Here is a 20815-nt window from a genome sequence, read left to right as displayed (position 1 = left end):
GCCCCAGCTTCTAGCAGTCCAGGGCTCAGGGATACCCAGAATATCTTGGCTAATAGCCACGTGGGGACCTATCCTCCATGAACTTATCTAATTCTTTTTTCAACCCAGTTATACATTAGGCCTTCATGACATTTCCAGGCAATGAGCACCACACGTTGACTGTGCGTTGTGTGAAGAAATACTTCCTTTTGTTTGTTTGTTTTACACCTGCTGCCTGTTAATTTCATTGGGTGACCACTGGTTCTTGTGTTAGCTAATGGGATAAATAGCATTTCCCTAATCACTATCTCCACATCACTCATGATTTTACAGACCTCTATCAGATTCTCTCTTAGTCGTCTCTTCTCCAAGCTGAACAGTCTCAGTCTTGGTAACCTCTCCTCACACGGAAACTGTTCCATACCCCTAATAATTTCTGTTGCCCTTCTCTGAACTTTTTCCAATTCTAACATAGTTTTTTGAGATGGGGTGACCAGAACTGCACGCCAGTATTACAGGTGTGGGCGGACCATGGATTTATATAGGGGCATTATCTATCCTTTTCCTAATGGTTCCCGACATTCTGTTTGCATCTGTCCAAGCAGCAGCTGTAACAAACACAGCACTATGAATAATCTTTGTTAGGGCCAGCACACTGGGTATAGTGGTGTGGTCTTTATTCCCGTCCCCACCCTAAAAACAGGCCAATTTTTGGCCCCAATCAGCTATCGAATACTTCTAGGCATGAAACCCAAGGCACATCTTTCTACAGTGTGGTAAGCGTGTGCTCTTTACTTTAAATCTCTATGTTGCAATCTATGCCCAGAGGCAGAGAGGAGATTTATTTTTTCATGTTACACGCCAACAGTCCATACACAGTCCTGTACACCAAAGAGCTTTACTACTTGGAGACCCCAGATTTCACGCAGTTTATTTCTCATTGGACATGACCCACATGACTACTAGACTGGTTAATCTGCAAGAACAGGACAGCAAGTCAATAAGCCCATCATTTATCTTGACCAAAAAAGAGCCAACAGAGCACATTTCTCACTTCGGGCTGGGATGTGGGCACTTAATTCCCATTTGTGCCTCTGAAAAATCTCCCCCTTTGTTAATTAAGAAGAACCATGATTAAAATGAAGCCCATTACGTACGGAATATAGAATTATCTGTGCTATCCATCCTTCCTCCTGCTACAAGCATACGGTCAATGTTGAGCCAGTGAGCAGACCCAGTGATGTCAATGAGACTAGTGCTACATAAAAGCTAGGGATTATTATGATTATGATGTTCATGCTTCAAAACTTTGCTGGATGGGGGCCAGGCTACACTGGGGTGGGGAGGAAGAGATCTGTCCCACCCTCTAGAAGAGGCTGCAGTTACTTCACCAATATTCAATGGCAAGCGCCCAATTAAAGAGAGAGAGTGGTATTGCTTACTTGGAGCAGGGAGACCTCCACATGATCGCTTGTATCTGCTCTCCTTCAAAACCGAGGTGATTTTGTACAGGTGCCGAAACCCCGTTTGACACTCAGAGGCGAAAATAAACTCTATCTCGTCTTGGCGGGTTTGAGGGAAAACGTGGAAGATATCATGGATCTGCAGAAACAAAGTCGTTTGTTCATGGCTATCGATAGGACTTGGACCACAGCGGAGTCACTGTGCAACTATTACTTCTCACTGATCTGGCACAGACATGCATGTTATACCGTAGTGTAGGGGTTCACCCAACTTCATTCTATGGACCACTCCGGGGAGAAAGATCCTCTCTGGGGCCTATCCCCACACACTCATTCAAGAGGTCTCATTCTGGAGAGCAGATGGAAGGGCTCCAAAAACCACCTACAACCCATAATTTGAGAACCACTCCTGCAATGGATTACCTTGCAGATTGCCATGTACATTAGCCACATGGGCCGTGCAAGCCCAGCCAGTGTCTTCACTCACTGTCTTGCTTTCCACTGTCCTTGTCACCATCCCACTCCTTTAGTGCCAGCCCACAGAAAAAACTCTACCAAGTTCTTTCTCCCCTGCAGTCCCTTGCTCAGATCAGGAGGCAGTTGGAGGGTTCTGCAGAGGAAGATGGGCAGCCTCTGACAGAATGCTAGCTGCAGAGAAGTTCCATATTCAATGGCCTCTTATTTCGAAGTCTGCAAGGCAGACCCTGGAAGGGAAAGGTTATTTCAGAGAAGAATGGTGATCTGGTGTTAGTCACCTTTTGCTTGCTCTCTGGGGACAGTAATTTTAGGTACACGGAGAGAAGGAGCATTCACATGGTTTCAGCTGAATTGTATGAACCACAGTGGGAAAACAATTAGCATGCTGGGGGGGAAAAAGAGATGATACGCCCACTGGTGCAGCTCACAGCCCCTGAGCGAGTGAGAGACATCTTGATACATTCCAAGTCTCATTTTATGACCACAAAGAGAATACAGCTATATACAAAGTGTTCATTAAAATGCCCTGTTAGAGAGCATGATCACTGCTGAACGATCTAATTGTAATCAGTGTGTGATGTTTCCAAGCCCTACGGGGAGTAGACAGTTCCAAGATGGCGGCATTTCAGGGAGATCAGTCTTACATCTGCGCCATACTGCTGCAATGCTGTAAGCAGCTCCCTTTTTATGGTGTTGCAATAATGCTCCGGAATCTGTCATACATTTCACACTGCGAGGTTCTACAGACTGTAGTACAAGTGTAAGCGTATTACATAGGACAGCCCCAATCAGCAGAGGTATGAGGGTGAGGCACTGTGAATAATTTTAATAAATGAGAGAATTTTCAATGTGATTAATAGATACTGAGGGACATAACTTTGTTTTAAGTAAAAGGACGGTTTTAGATAGTTGTGATTGGGATAATCACGTGGGCTCTTTGGTTTTGGGCTTAATTCTAGAAAATATTCTGTGCTCCAATAGCATCAATCTGTCGGAATCTGCTGTCAGTGAAAGATCTAAGGAGCTCTTAAGGAGCCTGAGTCTAATCTAATGCAAAGTTGACAGCTAACGTAGTCTAATAGACCGGGTGCTGGATGGGTTCTAATCTAAACTCTGCTACCATCCTGCCACATGAATTTGGACATCATTTGCCTTCTCTGCTTTCCTAACCTTTTCCTGGTTGCTCTACATTTGGTATACATTGCAAGCTCTCCAAGGCAGGGACTGTCTTCCTCTGTGTCTGTAAAGCACCTACTACAACGGAAACCTCTATCCGGATTGCACCCTCTAGGCACTACAGTAACGCAAATAATATCAGTGCCATTAAGAGTTTGACAAATAATGCCCAAAACTACATACTGTTGAAGAGTCTAAAAATAAAATTCTTACATTTATCCAGATGTCTGTTGTTTCTTCATAAATAATAAGTGGCGTAACAGAGTCAGGCACAGCGTCTATTAGTTTCTGTCTTTCCATAGCATCATCTTCTACTGCGATAAATAATGCAGGGGAGACCAACACTATCTGTAGCCGTGTTTGGGAGCGATCCAGCAAGATGGACCAGGCACTATTGCAGAAAAAAATATTAATAATTATGAGTGAATTTTTCCTAAGTATTAGACAGCTGAGAGAATTGTATTTGACTCTCAATAACACCAAGCATTTTGGTGGCATCAGGAATGGTCAATTTCAGATCCACTTAGAAGATTCTTTTAACTCTGGCCAGGTAAAACAAATTTTCCCTCTAGCATTTCAAAGAATCACGTCAGCTCTGAAGTAGAGGTAGAAGAATTAGTTTTGCCTGATTTCAACCCCACTCAGACTCTGTGGTTTCAAAAGTTCAACTGGCTCAAATGTTACCAGATTTGGATTCTGCTTAGGGCAGATTGTGGAAATAGGAACAAAGGAAAGAAAAATCTAAAGAGAAGGAGGAAGCCGAAGTTTGTACACTGAAATTTAAAAGCCACTTGTGAAGATATTTCTAATGTTCTTGGATGCTTAAAAAAATTATTCTGAAGCTGAAATGGCTCAGTGTCCTCTCCAGCAGATCCAATCAGCCTGTTGATAGTTACCCATGTAGCCTTGTTAACATTTCTGTAGGAGGCCAACCAACACAAGAAGCAGGCTCCTGTATTTCGTCCATGTTAAAAAAACACAAAATGTTAAAAGGAGAATGTCAGCTTTTGATCCAAGAAGTAGGATAAATACAATTCTTGTGAGTTAGAAACACTGCACCATCTGGCCTTTAGGGTTAAAAGTTTCATGCAAATGTAGTTAGCACTTACATTGGGGTTTCTGGCCAAAGCGTTTGGTCAGCAACAATGGTCCAGTGGTTAAGGTGCTAACCTAGAACTTGGGAGCCCTGAGTTCAATTCTCTCCACATCCACAGACTGCCTCTGTGACCCTCGGCAAGTCTCTCAGTCTCTCTAACACTCAATTCCCCATCTGTAAATGGGAATATCATCACTGCCCTGCCTCCCAGGGGGATTGGGAGCTGGGTTCCCTCTAAACCACATGGCCACCCAAGAGTCAATCAAGTGCCACACATTTGATTAGTAAAGCAGCACACATTCAGCGACATGTGTTCAGGTGCCCTGCCCCCCACTGCTCTGCAGCCACATTGCTCCTGCCTTGAAGCCCCTGGCCAGCTGCTCCCAGGATCCTCCTGCTTGCTGTACAGAGAAGAGGGGGCTGCTGATGTCAGGATGTCATCCTCCTGCCACCCAGGTACCCCATCTCCACAGAGCCGGGGTGGGGAGACAGGGCTCAGGAGCAGGACGGTGCTTCTGGCACTGCTGCGGTCTGAACAGGCCTTCAGGCGAGTGCTGCTGTGCTTAAAGAGACAGCGCACGATCTCTCAGACTTCCCCAGCAGCCAGCACACACATAGTCTCTGTGTCTCTTACACACATACACACTGTCCTCCCAACACATATTTGTGTTACTGTTGTTACTTTTTGGTACTTCCCGCAAGGCAAATATATTTTCAATCACTGTATTCTTTCAAAGTGCTGTTATTTCAGTTTTTTGACTGGTCTGCATATTTCATCATTTTATTTCTCTTCTGCTTAAATTTAATTCTTTGAGTAGTGAGTTATAAAATGCCTAACCTGTCCTGGCTGGAGCAATTATCCCTATGGTAACTTATTAAAAATACATATTGTACTTAGGGTTTTTTGTTTCTACTGGCAGCGGAGATCTGCCCATGATCTCGATATTGGTGCACGTAACAAAATTCATTCCACAAATGGATCGAAAAAAATCCGAGGGAACATTCCTTGGGAGGATAAATACATGGAAAAGACTGTGCAAAGCTCAGCTACTATGGTGACGGAGTCAGATAAGTACCAGAGATTGAACTGACTCTCTTTGATTTTGAAGACGTGCTCCCATCCCCTTCTCTCAAACCACGGTGAAGCAACGCATAAAGAGTAGGCTTAGGCCAGAGGGAAAGATAGAGCCCAGAACAGTCCATTTTTAACTGTCTCACCCCAACCCCTGTAAGCAGAGACAGGTTTAACATACGCACTATTTTCCTTCTGGAGTCCATCCAGCTCTCGCAATATACTCGACTCCTTCAAACAGGATCTCAAATGGTTGCACTAGTTCTTTATCCACGACAGCTGCAATCTGTTGAAGAGGACAGCAATTCAGTGATACCGAAATAATCTCACCAAGTTACAGTGTGTGAATGTGCATGTGTACACCCCCCCCCCCGCCCCCAGGTATCTGACACTAGAATGGGCCCATCCTGTTTGAAACACTGATCCACAGATAAATAATTTGACAACTGCGCATCAAAGAAGTCTGTTTGCTTTGACGTGAGATACTAATTAAATAAAAGGTCATAAATGTCAAATTAATGTAGGAAATAAATGAACTTTAACACTTACTCTTCCTTCAGCATCAACTGTTATTTCAGACATCTTGAAAGTGACCTTTGGATTTGCTGTACCTGTAAAACAGACAGGCACCAGCTGTCACACACAAACTGTGCAACAGACAATGTGTTTGCCTCCAGGAGGACACACCCATGTTTTGAATAATTTCAAAATTCAGCTCATATTGAACTGAAAGAAGCGAAGACCAGAATGCTCTTCGGCTGATTAGCCTAAATGTGCGGTCTATGGAGGGCATGAATTCGGGTCAAGGAAGTAACAGACATCTGAGATTCAGGGAGAGGAGGAGGCAGCAGCTCTCCAGAACAGGTGTTGACCTGTTTAGACTTGCAGCATGATCTTCACATGCAGTTGTAAGTTAGCTCTCAGCATGCTTCTGTGTCAGTTCTGCCTACCCACTTCCAAATATCACAGTGTTCCAATGGTACTTGTTTCCCATCCTCCTGCTGCAATACACCATCTATAAAAACCCAAGCCTGGCTGCTGGATCCTCTCACTATTCTAAGGGCAGTGACAGGCCCACTGGCTGTAATATTGGGTCAGGAGCACACAAAGTCTGTGGCCCAGACTCTAAGCAGAAAGTGTCTGGTCCTGGAGCGTGCCCAGGAGCACCTAATGCTCCTAACCTCCATGCCACATCCCTAATGCACTGCCAGCAGCTAAATACAAAACCCTCAGTGAAACACATGTGATCACTCTGCAGAGTTCACACTGAGATGTTGCAAAGAGAAACAATGCCACAGTCAGATAAACATATGAGAGCAGCTCCAAAAGAGGGAAGACATAGCAGTGTGTTGCCAACTCACAAGAGACCTAGGTTCAGCAGTGAACTTAGGACCTACACCACAATGTGGCTGGAAAGCTGGCATGGCTGCTAGTGAGTAGTCTGACTTCCGTGGAGGCTGCTTCCTGAGACATATTCAGTCCACAAGCACAGCAGTCAATTAAGGAGCCACACAGGCAGCATCGTTCATACAACCTTGTCTTTGGAGGCCATGGTGGGCATTACCATAAAACAAGAGGAATACAAGAGCATCCCAGGCGATGAGACGGGGGAAAGAGGAGAGAAGACAGCAATGGTCTCACCTGTTTTGGGATATCTAAAGGAATCCGTCCTCCTGGTTTCCAGCATGGGTGATGTGACGTGAATTATTTCCACCTCTGACTCATCATTTTCTTCATAAAGAATCCTAAGAATTTTGCCTCCGGTGACAGCTAGAAAAGAACAAATACATTTCACATTCAGCGCAGCTGTAATAATATATGTATCGCACACAGCAGTACTGTTCCTTTGGGTACTAGTGGGGAATCTATATTATATACCACATGCTTCAACTATCCAGTAAACTGTATTTGACCTTTCACTATGCCACACAATCTTGAATCTGTTACAAATGCTGTTATCAGGTGGGTTAGTAAAAATCTCTTCTTTCCAGGCTACGTGTCCAGAGCACGAGCTGACCTCTTATGAAAAAGAGAGAGATTAGCCCCTCGGCTATATATTGTATGTACTTCCCTCCCTTTGTTTTTCTCCAATATTACTATAGGGACACTTATCTAAAAACAAATCTTCATTCCTTAAGTGGGAGTTTATCTTCCCCTCTGAAATCATGGTTTTGTCTGGGGCCTCACGCATTAGAAAGTAAACTGTTGCAAGGTTACAAACAGAGGGTCATACCGGAAAGTGGGCTGTGAAGCAGGAAGTGAAATTAGGCAGTGGCGCTGGAGTCATTTCCACACAATTTCTAGAGAATGTCTGACACTGGCAGACCACATGCCAGCTGATGCCAAGGCCCCAGGCCTGACTGAGCACTGACAAACGTATAGCCAGAAAATAGTCTTGCCAATCTGTGTGTTCGCATTATCAAAATAAGTATTCGATGTTAAGTTGATAAGAATGTGTTTAGTGTTCTATAAAATGCTTGTAGGATGCCTCATGTATTGTTCTCACTCAACTAGACCCCACGTTATAATATAACAGGAAATATTTGCACTGTATATACCCCTGCAACGAGTAACCCAGCAAACAGAAAGAAGCCTCAAGTAATGTAAATGAAGGACTCTAGTGGGAAGGTGCTAATTCCAGTACATTTCAAAGCAAGCGGTCATTGTGTGTGATGATGGGATATCAATAACTGTAAACACATTCCTCACTCTCCCATCATGAAAGAAAGAGCCCATGGGGGTAGCCAAACTGCCAACTTGTTTTCTGTGACAAGAAACTACAAATATGGACCGAAGAAAAAATTCTTCATCTCTGGACAGTTGGCATTCTACAAGGGCAGAATAGCTGAACAAGAAAACGGAGATCCCAGAGTTATTCTGGGCAGCCCTGAGAGACTTTTGGAAAACTGGCAGATTATTCCATCTGTTACCATTTGGAATTACAAACTGTGACTCACCTGTGTCTATATATTTTACCTTCTTTAACCTCTCAATAACTCATTTCTTTTTCCTAGCTAATAAACCTTTAGTTAGTTTACTATACAATTAGCTACAAATGTTGTCTTTGATGTAATATCTAGGATGCAAATCAACCTGGGTAAGTGACTGGTCTCTTGGGACTGGGAATAACCTAAATATTTTCTGATTTTTGATGTAAGTGACCATTTATCACATAGTTCAGCTTACCTGCATGGCAAGCTAGACTGGAGTGCCTAAAGGGACTGTCTGTGACTCCTTTGTAAGACTACTGTAGTACTTTGGGAGATCACATTTCGTATTCAGTTGGTGAAATCTAATTATAGAACATACCACCAGTTCGGGGAGTATGCCCTGTTTTTGACAGTCTGCCCTGAGGTAGTCACTCCTGGCCATGAGCCACTCCAAAGTGACAACGTTTCATGCGTGTCAGACAGACTACATTTAGCAAACTTACTTGGCTCAGCATTCGGACACCACCAGTAGCCAGTGTATCTATCAAATTCCTCCTGAAGCACAAAAGTAGCTACCCCAGCAGATCTGGGATCCTCTTCTAGGTTGGCCAATTCTGAACAGGCAAGATGAGAAAGAGTTAGCTAAGATCTGAGTTTTTCTGCTGCCATAGCACCTAAAAACACTCCCAAGTTGTGTTTTTCCAACCGCTGGCCAAACTCACCCCCAAGATAAATTGATTGGAAGAGGAAAACAAGCCTTCCTGCTTTCTCAACTTCCAACCAGTTTCTCGACTTTGAATTAACTAGTACTAATGAAGAAAATATTCTCTTTGCACCTGCTAGCTTAACTAAAACCCAAAGTAATTATGGCAAAAGCTTTTCTGCACAACAGAAACTGAAAGCATTTACACTGGGAAAAATGTAAAAACAGTACCAGCATTCATTCCATTGTGAAGACTGAAAATAATATAGATACTTAATGCAGTGAATGACATTGTGACTTATTTACAAAGCTTGAGTTGACCTCAAAAGTTAAAGAAGTTTTCCCCCTGCTTCCATATATCACTGAAAAAGCAGAACCCTTAAACTATTTAAAATTTGAGGAGGGCTCATTAATGCAGCGTTATTTATTTATATGGATTTTAGGAAGTTAAGACCTTAACACAGGTTGTCAGTTTCACATTTAATGGGCTTAGGTTTCAAATGAAGAATGTATTTAACTCTTAAACATAATTTATTTTTAATTGACTTTTAACCACCCCGGAAGTGGGTATTTCCCCTGTTCCTTCATCCAAGTCACACGCCGGTATATCTGTAAATTACAGTTGAGGGCGGAAGCGAAGGAAGAGAAATAAATTATCTGAAAATGAGGCAGAAGCCAGTGGGCAAATCAGAAGCACTTTAGATCACTTCCAAGAGCTTTGCAGCATGTCTGGTCACTGGTGGGAATTCTCCTCCAGTTCTGCCCAGCTCATAGCGCCTACATTCTGAAAGAAGCAGTCACAGGGAAAAGGGAAAACTTTGGGTTCAACAAGAAAAGCTTCCCTGATGCATTCAGCGAATGAGCCACCTTCCCAGACTTTATGGACATGGAAGAGAATTGCTCCACAAAGCCAGCAGAAGAAATGCAGAGAACGTGACATACAGATGACCAAATTCAGCCCTGGAATAACAGGGCCAACTCACATAAATTTCAATAGAAGCCATTAAGGCCAGTGCCAAATTTGGTCTACAGCAGTGTTTCCCAAACTTGGGACGCCGCTTGTGTAGGGAAAGCCCCTGGTGGGCCAGGCTGGTTTGTTTACCTGCCACATCCGCAGGTCCAGCCGATCGCGGCTCCCACTAGCTGTGGTTTGCCGCTCCAGGCCAATGGGAACTGCTGGAAGTGGTGCGGGCCGAGGGCCTTACTGGCCGCTGCTTTCAGCGGCTCCCATTGGCCTGGAGCAGCGAACCACGGCCAGTGAGAGCCGTGATCGGTCGGACCTGTGGACGTGGCAGGTAAACAAACTGTCCTGTCCCATCAGGGGCTTTCCCTGCACAAGCGGGATCCTAAATTTGGGAAACACTGGTCTAGAGAATATCCCCACACACCCACAAAAGGAAGAAGAGATTAAAGATCTGGATTGTATATTGAACATGCATTACCGTTATGGACAAAGGTTAGCCTCCTTTCTTCTCTGGTTAGTATATTAGATATCCAGATGTCATTGCTATGGATAAAGGCAATCCAGTTTGGAACAGCTGGGCACAGTTTTGGATCCATCCGTATGTTTGGACAACTGGTCTCCACTAAATTGGGCCTTAAGGGCTGTTGCTGTTTAAAAGAAGAAAAGATGAATTAGTCAGCAATATAAAACACGACAGCAGGAGCTGAATTGTGTTATTCTGTTCATCTCCAAAAAGATGGATGGTTTCCATTAAGTATAGATACAAGTGTTACTGGAAGGTACAGTAGCCAACTTCTACTTGCATTCAAATGCTGGAGCTTAGTGTGAGAGGAATCCAACCTTTTTTGACCAAGAAAAACATAAAATACCCACACACTCTCGGTAGGGAAGCTTCTGCTGCCACAGTGCCTCTTGAGTGGTTCCACAGATGCCACACTAACGCCCCTAAGACAGACATCTTTCATCAGCGCTAGCAGAAAGTCAGCTTGTTTACAAAGGCACAGTGCACTTTAAAAAATTGCACCCTGATGGATGAACTGGATGAAGCACGCAATTGCCTCATTCGCTAAACCCACTGAGAATGCAGCAGCATCCATCAGATGACATCATTAGACTGACATCAGGCATGTGTTATATATTAAAAAGAAATAACTCTGGCTTGGAAGTTGGAGTCCAGCTTCAGCACTTAGGCAGCAGTGACCCCAGCTGCTCTTTCACAAAGTTCTCTTCTCTATTCTGCAGCCCAATCTAATGAGTAGCAACCTTGTAACAAGCAATTTCACGGAAAGACTCTTACACTAAATCATAAATCCGGAGACTGCTACTATGCACATTCCCTTCTCTTCTCCCTTTTGCTCAACGTTACTAGCAGTCGACGTCATATCATTCCCCCCCTCAAATCTCTAGAACGTATTTCAGTGACCCTCAGCATTATTAGTGCATCCATAGGTGGTTGCTTGATCTACAAATCTCATTGCCTTGAGTCTTCTGCAAACAAATTCCTGACAGTACATTTACATGAGGATTAGCAATGTGCAGGAACTCACAGTAAATCCATGAGGGCCACCGTCTTTTACGTGGTAAATTCCACTGCCAGCCTGAAACAGAAAGGTGCCGCTTTCTCTGTGATAATCGTAAGAGGCAATCCCGACTGTCCCAATGCGCTTTCTCTCTCGCAGTAATTCTTCTTCGCGAGAATACATCCCGTAGTCTAGAGAAGCCTGAATAGGAAGAGAGAGGAGAAATCATCTGGCTTGCTTTACTTTTTACTTGGTATTCTCATGTACAGAAAGCATCTCCTCTGGCACCGAAGAGCCAAAGATGGCTGGCAGCTTGAGTAGCATCTCTGGTAAACAAAGAAACGTGTTAATCCAATGAGAATCCCACTGGCTGCAAGCAGTCTGCTCATGCTTGAGTCTCTGTCCTCGTACCAGTAACTCTGGGCCAGGTTCAGATCTCACATCATTGTAAACCCGGTTGTAATTCTGCTATCAATTTAAATGGAGTTATTCCCAATTTACACCAGGGAGAACAAGAGCAGAATAAGGCCCTGTCTGAGCCGAAGTCCTGCTGATACGAGGTAGAGGTTAGAGTCTGTTTAATAGTGCCCCTTTGGGTGGAAAGGAGGGTAGGAGCAGAGAGTGCCCCTCTGGCTTTTATGTCTAGCAGTTTGGGAAGTCTCCTTGCAACAGTCTTTGGGGATCTTATTTGAACCAGGGTAACAAAAGTTTGTGAAGTCCCTCGTAGATGCAGCCATTTTCTTTGTAGGATCTGCGCTACCTTTTTCCGGTGTTGGTGCATGGACAGACATAGGCCAATTTTGTCCCGGGAGTTTTACATACACCCTTTGAGCCAATGAACAGGAAAAGAGAGGAGAATGTTCCTTCCTACTGGTTTCAGGTCTGATTTCTCAAAGGAAGGATGGAAGCCAAAAGTAACCTTGGGTTGGCCTACACACAAGTTGCATTGGTTTGACTTGCGGCTTGCCTACATAAGAAAGTTGCACTTATATAACTTGAATTGTTCTAAACACAGTTAAACTGGTGCAGAAAGGCTGTCTGGACACTCAGTTCAGTACAAGAATAGTTTGTTTTGTTGTTTTTTTTAAACCTGCTTCTAATCAATTTGAGCCAGGGGTGGCCAACCTGAGCCTAAGAAGGAGTCAGAATTTACCAATGAGCCACAGAAATGTCAGCCGCCCCCCATCAGCTCCCACAACCCAATCCCAGCTCCTCCCACTCACCGTCAGCCTCGTAAATCAGCACCACCCCCTCCCCCCCACACCTCCCGATCAGGTGTTTCATGGCATGCAGGAGGCTCTGGGGGGGAGGTGGGGAGGAGCAAGGGCATGTCAGGCTCAGGGGAGAGGGCGGGAAGGGGTGGAGTAGGGGCAGGGCCTGTGACAGAGCCAGGGGTTGAGCAGTGAGCACCCCCTGGCACACTGGAAAATTGGCACCTGTAGCTCCAGCCCCAGAGTTGGTGCCTATACAAGGAGCCGCATATTAACTTCTGAAGAGCCGTGTGTGGCTCCAGAGCCACAGGCTGGCCACCCCTGATTTAAGCAAAACCAAAATAAGCTGCTCTTACACCAAAATAAGAGTGTCCATAGAGCCTGTTAATGACATCAGTTTAAATTTACACTAAGTGACATCAGTGCAACTTTCTTGTGGAGATTTAGTTAAATTGTTGCAAGCTTCAGTGTGGACAGAGAAACTGGTTACACTGGTTTTACTTGCCTTTACAGCTGCAAGCTAAACCAATATAAGCCAAATTTCAATGAATTTAAAGAGTATCCAGACAAGATTGCACCAATTTAACTAAATCAGTTTAAAACTCGCCCCCTTTGGTTAAAATTAGGCAACTGTGTGCATGGACCAGGCGCTAGAATGAGCAAGTGTTTGGAAATGCTGAGGGAGCTCTAGGTTTACAAGATTCTGCCTAAGGAAAAAGATGCAACCTGGGCAGGAATGGCGCTTGGAAAGCTGCACATTTGTCCATTTTCTCTTTCAGACCCAAAAACCTAGTGAGAGTAGGTTTCTGTTTGCAGCAAATCACTAGAGAGTGCTTTACTGCTATACAGACAAGGTCCACACACCAGGTATGTCCGCTGGCAGCTCGATGGTTACGAGGCAAACAGAACTTGCTGTAAAAGAATTAAAAATGTCTGCGGTGACTAGAGAGGAAAAGTAACAACACAGAGTTTAACTAACTCGAGCTAAGATCCACAGTGATCAGTTGGGAGGGATGAAAGCACCAGAAGAATTTTTAGTAGGACCTACACCTCATGAGGGGACAGACCAGTAACATCCAGGGTGCTCACATCATAGCCAATGCCACAGGGGCAAGTCCTGCCCCCCTTCCACACCAGCAGTCTGCTGCAAGTTTGCTGAGGGGAAGGACAAGACACGGGAAGACCACATAAGGGGCACACACCACCTGTGCACCACTGAGTATAGCTCGGAACTCCAACACGATCTCCCAGCTGCTGCTGGTCCTTAAGTATATGGATCAATTGATCAATACCCCTCTCTACTGCATGGTATTCACGGTGGGCTACTGCAGTCTTGCAGCTGACACAGCAGCCATACAGTAGACTGGTAGAGGCAGATTTTGGGGAAGGAAAAAGCTGTAACACCTTTAAACTGACGGTATAGTGAGAAGTCACCTGGACTCTCTAGAAGTGAAGCTTCTACAATAAGTCCCTTGCTCTCCCTTCAGAAAAATTACTGCAGAGATCTGTTGGAAGCTATATGCATCCCATCCAGAATAGAATTTTTTTTTTAAATGATTTACAAAAGGCTACAAAATTCCTAAAGTTGACAAGACAAGATCTTTTAAAAGTTAACAGTAAAGAGCTTAGCTACGCATGAGGGAAAGTAAAAACATTTAAGACCTTAAGACATTCACTGCACAGCCTGTTGGTGGCTCACAACTGCAATAACTCCAACAAGCCTGAACAGCACGAATGTCTACCATGAGGGAAAGAAGGTGTTGTCCTGTTCACGTACCTGAAAGAGTTCCAAGAGGGGTTTCCAGGAAAGCATTAGGACTTCAGCTTGGTTTATGGTTTTGGGAATTTCTGAATAGAACAGCGTGTTCTCCCTGTTCTCGCCAGACATGGCTATAAAGGAAAAAAGGATTCATTCCCCGTTATTAAAGTATGACAAATGCTCTCCCAGGAGCTGATAAAGATAAGCCAAAAGACACAACAGAAGCATGAGCATTTGCCTTCCTAAGGGGGAACCACTGAAACACACTGCAGCCTCACTCACGGAATGGGATGGCGGGGGGAGGTGCTGCAAGCAGAAGAGGAGGAGGGGACTGTAGGTGAAGTTTTGGAACAAGGCACCATACCAAGCACAAAGGCATGCTGCCACTAGAACATGGACATTCTCTGGAAAGTGGATATCAGGACCTGTCACTGATGGACATTTCAAAATCAAGCTCCAACAGCAGGGCTTCGTAATTATTACATGCTCTTTGCTGGATTACGGAGTCATGCCCCTTGCCTCAAATGGTATGTCTACTCTGCAGCTGGAACACCAAGCGTAGGCACAATCAGGCTAGCTTTGCTCAAGCTTGCTCATTAAAAACTGGAGTCTAGCAGTGGCTGCACAGGTGGTGGCATGGGCTAACTGCCTGAGTACATATCTAGGGTCTGAAGCAGGACTTTACTCAGGTGGCTAGCTGGTGGCTACACTGTTATTTTTAGCAAGTTAGCTTGGCTATGCCTATGTGTGGTGCAATCCCAGCTCCTGACTGCAATGCAGACATACCTCAAATGAGAGGGTTTCCAGCTACCTTCTGACGGGGTTTCTCTCTCACCCCAAAAAGTACACGTTAGACAAAACAAATCAGCACATTTTTAATCTGCAGCATGGGCATTGGACTAGATGACCTCCAAAGGTCTCTTCCAACCCTAATATTTTATGATTCTATGTTTTATAACCTTTAGGGCCAACTCCTGCTCCTACCAAAGTTAATGGGAGTTTTGCCAGTGGCTTGATCAGCAGAAGGATTGGACCTATTTACGAATCACTTTCAACATAACAGTCACTCTTCTGCCTAAACATTTTTACCTCCTTTTGTTAAAAGGAGCCCATGAGATTTCTCCAACATGAAAGATCAATTTCTCTCTTTATTTTTCATTGTTTACTTTGTATCTAGTCAGTTTTGCCTTCCTCTGTTTCAGACAGATGCTTTCCCGTTATTTGCATGGGTTTTTCACACAGCAACAACAGAGGAAGGTATATACCTTTCAAATATATAAAAGAATGTGATAGTAAAACTACAAGGAGCATTAGGGTAGATGCAGTTTCCTGACATGCCTGTTGGGATATGTAAGGGTTAAGGAAAGACCTGGAAAACTGCTATCACAGTAATAGGGAGTAGGCACCGGCAGGCACTATTTCTTTGCTTGATAGATAAAGTTGACACCCCTCTCCCTTCCCTTCTGCTTGTTAAGATTGATAAGCATTGCACCTGCATAAGGAATGTAGGTGTGTAAAGAATACCCTTTGAGTAAAGAAGTGTTATCTCCCCCTCCCTTCCTTTCCCAGCTACATAGATGAGCTCAGGGTCATGGCCTCTTCCTCCCTTCCCTGATTAAGGAAACTTGTGTCTAGTTACTGCAAAGAAATGCATCTTCAAGGTAAAAATGTCTGTATAATATGCTTAATGCTGTAAACAGGGGCAGACATAATTATATTCCGTATATAGCTATTAATATCCATTATATGGGCTTTCATATTATTAAATAAAGGTTTGGGGGCATTGTAGTAAATGTGGGTATTTACAAATTAACTTAGATAAGAGTATGATGTGATGAATTCAGTGCTTGGGTTGAGGGGAACAAGTACCACAATAAAGAAGCCCGTTTATTCAATCCGCCTCTGGGTCCTCCTGCTCAATCGCTAACAATTCCTTTAAAAGTATTGCTGTAAATGGACGAAGTTTCAAGTTGACCGTGTCCATTAAACTGCCTCACAGGGGTGCTGTGAAGGCCAGATGAAATGTTACTAACCCGCATTTTATGAGTGGAGAAACTGTAGGGGACAGATCATCGGTTTCAGGCCGTGGATCAGCGTGTGGGCAGACTGTGCCCCCATGTGGCACTCCACGGATTTCAATGAGCTTCCACACATGCATTCTGAATTGCTAATCAGACTCTAAGGGTACATTTACACAGGAATAAGAAACACACAGCAGGGTCACAGCTGGCTCAAATCAGCTGATGTGGGCTCAAGGGGCTAAAAATTGCTGTTTGGACTTTCAGCATTGGGTTGGAGCCCAAGTGTTTACACAGCAGTTTTTCAGCCCTGGAGCCTAAGCTCCATAGCTTGAGTCAGCTGATCCGGGCCAGCCACAGGTTTTTATCCCCGTGTAGACTTTCCCAAGAAGCAAGCACTGGAGCTAGAATTCAGCTCCGGCTCCCTGTTCTCTGACCAGGGCTTCACCTCTCCCCGCAGACTGGATTTATCATGTTTACTACTGTGGCTTTTGGAGGGAAACATTCAGATATCACAAAAGCCCCGTCCCCTAAGCTAAGCCCCTCCCCATCACCTGCAGTACCTTTCACACTATAAAAATCACATGGAAGTACTAAAATTGGCACAGCATTGACTTAGAACCCCAGAACTGTCCAGGTTAAGTGAACCACAATTAGTAAAAGTGAGGAGAAGAGGCCAAGAATAACCATTTGAATACATACGTTCACTAGAGACGCCAAAGAAACTACAGGAAAAACAAAGCATTTCATTTGTGTAAATATATATGCCCCCATTTCTGCATATCCTGCCAGCTATCTGCAGTGCCCCTGAAAATATACTCCATCTATAACAGTGGCGTTGAGGTGTCTGAAAATTACAGTTACAATTTCTCTTTTTAGGAGGCCAATATGCAGATATGCTCTTTCCCCCTCCACAACGATGCAAGCAAATAGGTAAAACAGATCAAGTTCTACTAGTGTTTGGCGGCAGGGGCGGGGGAGGAAGGAATCAAACTTATTTTCAACAGAATCAAGTCCATAACAATGAGCAACATCAGCCCAGAAAGACCTCCACGGGCAGCTACTCCATCTCCCCAGGTAGAAAGTATTCTTTAGGGAACAACCCTGAACTAAGTCTTTGTCCAGTTCTAAGAGTCCCAAGTGATGAGGTTTTCACCACCCTCCCCCCTTTCCTTTGGGAGATTTTTTCCCCCACAAATGTTAAGGCCTGAAAGGACCAGGACGATTGGTTAGTCTGACCAGCAATTCTAGCATTAAGCCCGTAACAAGCCCTTCTGGTTTTTCTGTCCAATACATTTTATTCACAGGAAGAACACTAAAACCACCACTGAGATTGCTTGAGTTTGAATCAAGACATGGGTCACGCTAGCAACTTACCCAGATAGTAGATCCTATCTGAATTGGGTCCTTCAGGGTCATTTTTCTTCACAAACATGAAATCATGAGGAGCCTTGGCCACCATGTAGCCATGGTATTTCCTAGTGTCTATGAGCAGTTTTTTAAGCTGACTCCAGGAATATCTCTCTACGTAGAAGGGTTCCAGCTTTGGCTGCTCCTCAGCCTCAGCATGCTCCTTGCTCTCAGCCGTTCCAAAGATTTCAAGACCCAGCTGTTCAGTTTCCATGGCTGCTGCCATGTTGCATGTTTCTGGAAGAATGGGACACAGGAGACGCTTCAGATAGCTGCCTTTTAGTGAGCTGGAAAATATACTCCAAAAAAAAAAAAAAGAAATAGCCCAGTGAAAACAATACAAGCAAACTGCTATTTCAATACAAGTTTTAAACAAAGGTTTTTATTTTGGAAAATACCTTGTCGTCATTCAGGCCCAAACCTTTAAGCATGAGATGTGGGAATGGGATTAAGAACTATGTAGACCAATGTATATTTTATAAAAAGTTTCCTACTTTTGTTAAATAGCTGCTTACGCTCATTTTACGGAAGAAGTACAACAATGATTCTTTGTTAAATCTTGCATGGTTACTTTTCTCTGTCATTATCCTGCATAAGTTACCAACCTTTATGGCATAAACCTATATTACGATGACTAAGGTTGTGCAGCAGTCAGGGGTAGGGGGGGAAGGTTCCAGATACTCTACATGGAGCCATCCAACTGTGCACAGTTGACCAATGCAACCACATGGACCTTATCAAGTGACTGCAAAGAGGAGAAAAATGTTAATAAGTCTTCTTTCAAGTTAGATCGTAAGCTCTTCACGGCAGAGATCAAGTCTACTTTTGTGTAGAGCAACCTAATGGTAACTGGGGCCTTTGTGCACTGCAATGCTGTTACTGCTAAATAATGATGCAAATATTACCATAACTATCGACACTCAGGTTCAACATTCCCCAGACACAAGATAGTGCCATGCCATTGTGTCATTAATTTCCAATCGAGAAATGTGAACATCCAGCACAAAGCTCAACTCTTGTTTTGTGTCTTCCTAGAGACTCGTTTCAGAAATAAACAAACTGAGCTAATGTTCAGTTTGCCAGGATGGAAAGCCATCAGCATGGAAACTGAATTGCTTCTTCGCTTCTAGAGGAGATCCTTTCAGTGCAGAGGAAGGTGTGGGAGGTGGGGGAAAACCATAGGGAAGATGGCATTGCTATGAAGTGTAACGTACCTGTTCTAGGGACAGAGAGGACTCCAGCATCCAGGAGTGTCAGTCCAGCACTTTGCACAGGCACTAAAACAAAAATAAAATACTTTATTTTATAAAATGAGTGCCATGTTGCCACAAGTCCCAGTTATACCACATAGCCACACAAGTCCAAGCTCCCAGGCAACTATAATGCACACAGACACATTAGTGTGTCTGATATACACAGCAACAACATACAACGGGCAAGCTGAATAACAGCTGGAGACCAGCCAAAGTAGCTGGGTGTGACCTGGACCCCAGCCCATAATAATACAAACAGCTAAAATTCAGGGGCCTGGGGAGGACGTTTGGAAAAAGATCCAGTTTGCCTCCATCTTTGCAAAATAGTATTATCTAGAGCTTATCATCCATAGATATCAAAGTGCTTTACAAAGGAGGTTAGCATCATTATCCCCAATTTACAGATGGGGAAGCTGAGGCATAGGGAGAGGAAACGACTTGCTGTGACTGAAACCAAGTGTCCTGAGTCTCACTTTCTAGCCACTATGCCTCTCCAAATAAATCTCTGCCCTGTTTTTCCTTTGTCCAGACCATTAACAAAGCACAAAACAGGTAGCAGAAATTAAATGCCTCATCCATCACAATCAATGCACATTTGCATGAGTGTCCAAAATCTTAACTGGGTTAAAGGAATGCTTTGCTCATAACCTAACAGAACTTAAGAGGTCAGACCTCACACTTGCATCAGAAGCCTCTTGTATATTTTGTAGAGTCCAACAAAATTATTTCTGGTTATTGCCACCCACTTACCTAGGTAGGTTTCCAAAATTCTGGAGTGTTTTCAACAACTTTTAACAGGCAGAGAAGCATGAAAAATGTCTACCCACATAAAAAATTGAAGTCACTGGGATTTTACATAGGTGCATGAGTCTGGCCACGCACTGCTAAATTTGAATGACAAATGTCATCAGCCCCTTTCACTTCGTTGACACACACAACCGCCCCTCCAAATCCTCTTCACTCCCCTCCCAAATATATTCAGGACATCAAAATAACACTTGCTTAAGCCCACTTAATAGCATAACTGCATCCTACACAGAGGACGGAGAGGTAGTGAGGGATTAGATGCCCACATTTGTGTCTCCTTGTTAACCACCACAGAACAATATCTTATGAATAACATCCTTTGGAGTGGATTAGCTGTGCAAGAGTCAGGCAGGTCAGGTTTCAGAGTTTGCTGAACACCCATACATCTGCCCACACAGCCAATTAGGAAGACACATTTTCTTGTTATAGCTACAACTTCTATGCTATTCAAATACATTAGAAGTCAAGAAAGGATGTTGCAATAGGAGAAGAAGCTGGAATATGACCAGCCGAAAACAAACAGCTTTCAGTCTGTAAGAGTCAGGCATCTGTGGCATGCCTGGCCCTGAAAGCTGCCTGGCAAAGGGTGGCAAAAGGGATCACTTCCTCTTTTGGAAAGGGAGGCAGCGTGATTTAGAAGACAGAGCACTGGGCTGGGAGGCAGAAGATGTGAGCTCTATTCCTGACTTGATGCTGACCGGTTAGGTGGACTTTGGCAAGTCACTTTCCCCTCTCTGTGCCTCAGTTTTCCCACCTGTAAAGTCTAATCATACTGACCTCCTTTGTACAGCACTTTGAGACACATGGATGAGAAGGGCTGTATAAGAACTTGTCATTAATATCACATTGCTGATTCTTAATTAATACTCTCTTCAACCCCAATCTCTCTTTATATTAAGGGGAGCACAGAGAAAGGCTATGATAACTGCTTTGGGGGTTGGGAAGAATGAGATACCTAAATAGAAGGCCTGAGATTT

General features: G+C 44.0%; 1 protein-coding gene across 8 annotated transcripts in view; it reads right to left on the bottom strand.

Moving 5' to 3' along the window:
• Nucleotides 1–20815, bottom strand: part of DPP8 (dipeptidyl peptidase 8) — a 48599-nt gene that overhangs the window by 19773 nt on the left and 8011 nt on the right. For 6 of the 8 annotated variants that reach the window (XR_004002308.1, XR_004002307.1, XR_004002309.1 and 3 more), the window contains 11 exons: nt 18993–19055; nt 17746–18015; nt 14369–14481; nt 11408–11581; nt 10339–10507; nt 8697–8807; nt 6905–7033; nt 5813–5874; nt 5449–5549; nt 3309–3486; nt 1422–1581 (listed from right to left, as the gene is read on the bottom strand). Coding sequence is in view for 5 of the 8 variants with exons in the window: in XM_030577526.1 (XP_030433386.1) it covers nt 1422–1581; nt 3309–3486; nt 5449–5549; nt 5813–5874; nt 6905–7033; nt 8697–8807; nt 10339–10507; nt 11408–11581; nt 14369–14481; nt 17746–18004 (1456 nt within the window). In the remaining 3 variants the exon portion in view is untranslated. Of the gene's footprint in view, nt 1–1421; nt 1582–3308; nt 3487–5448; nt 5550–5812; nt 5875–6904; nt 7034–8696; nt 8808–10338; nt 10508–11407; nt 11582–14368; nt 14482–17745; nt 18078–18992; nt 19056–20815 lie in introns of those variants that run through there. The other 2 variants (XM_030577523.1, XM_030577524.1) reach the window with 2 other exon arrangements.

The sequence above is a fragment of the Gopherus evgoodei genome, chromosome 10, assembly GCF_007399415.2.
Source record: "Gopherus evgoodei ecotype Sinaloan lineage chromosome 10, rGopEvg1_v1.p, whole genome shotgun sequence".
Lineage (NCBI taxonomy): Eukaryota > Metazoa > Chordata > Testudines > Testudinidae > Gopherus > Gopherus evgoodei.
The sequence above is the reverse complement of the archived record's forward strand: the minus strand, read 5'-3'. Positions and strand labels throughout refer to the sequence as shown.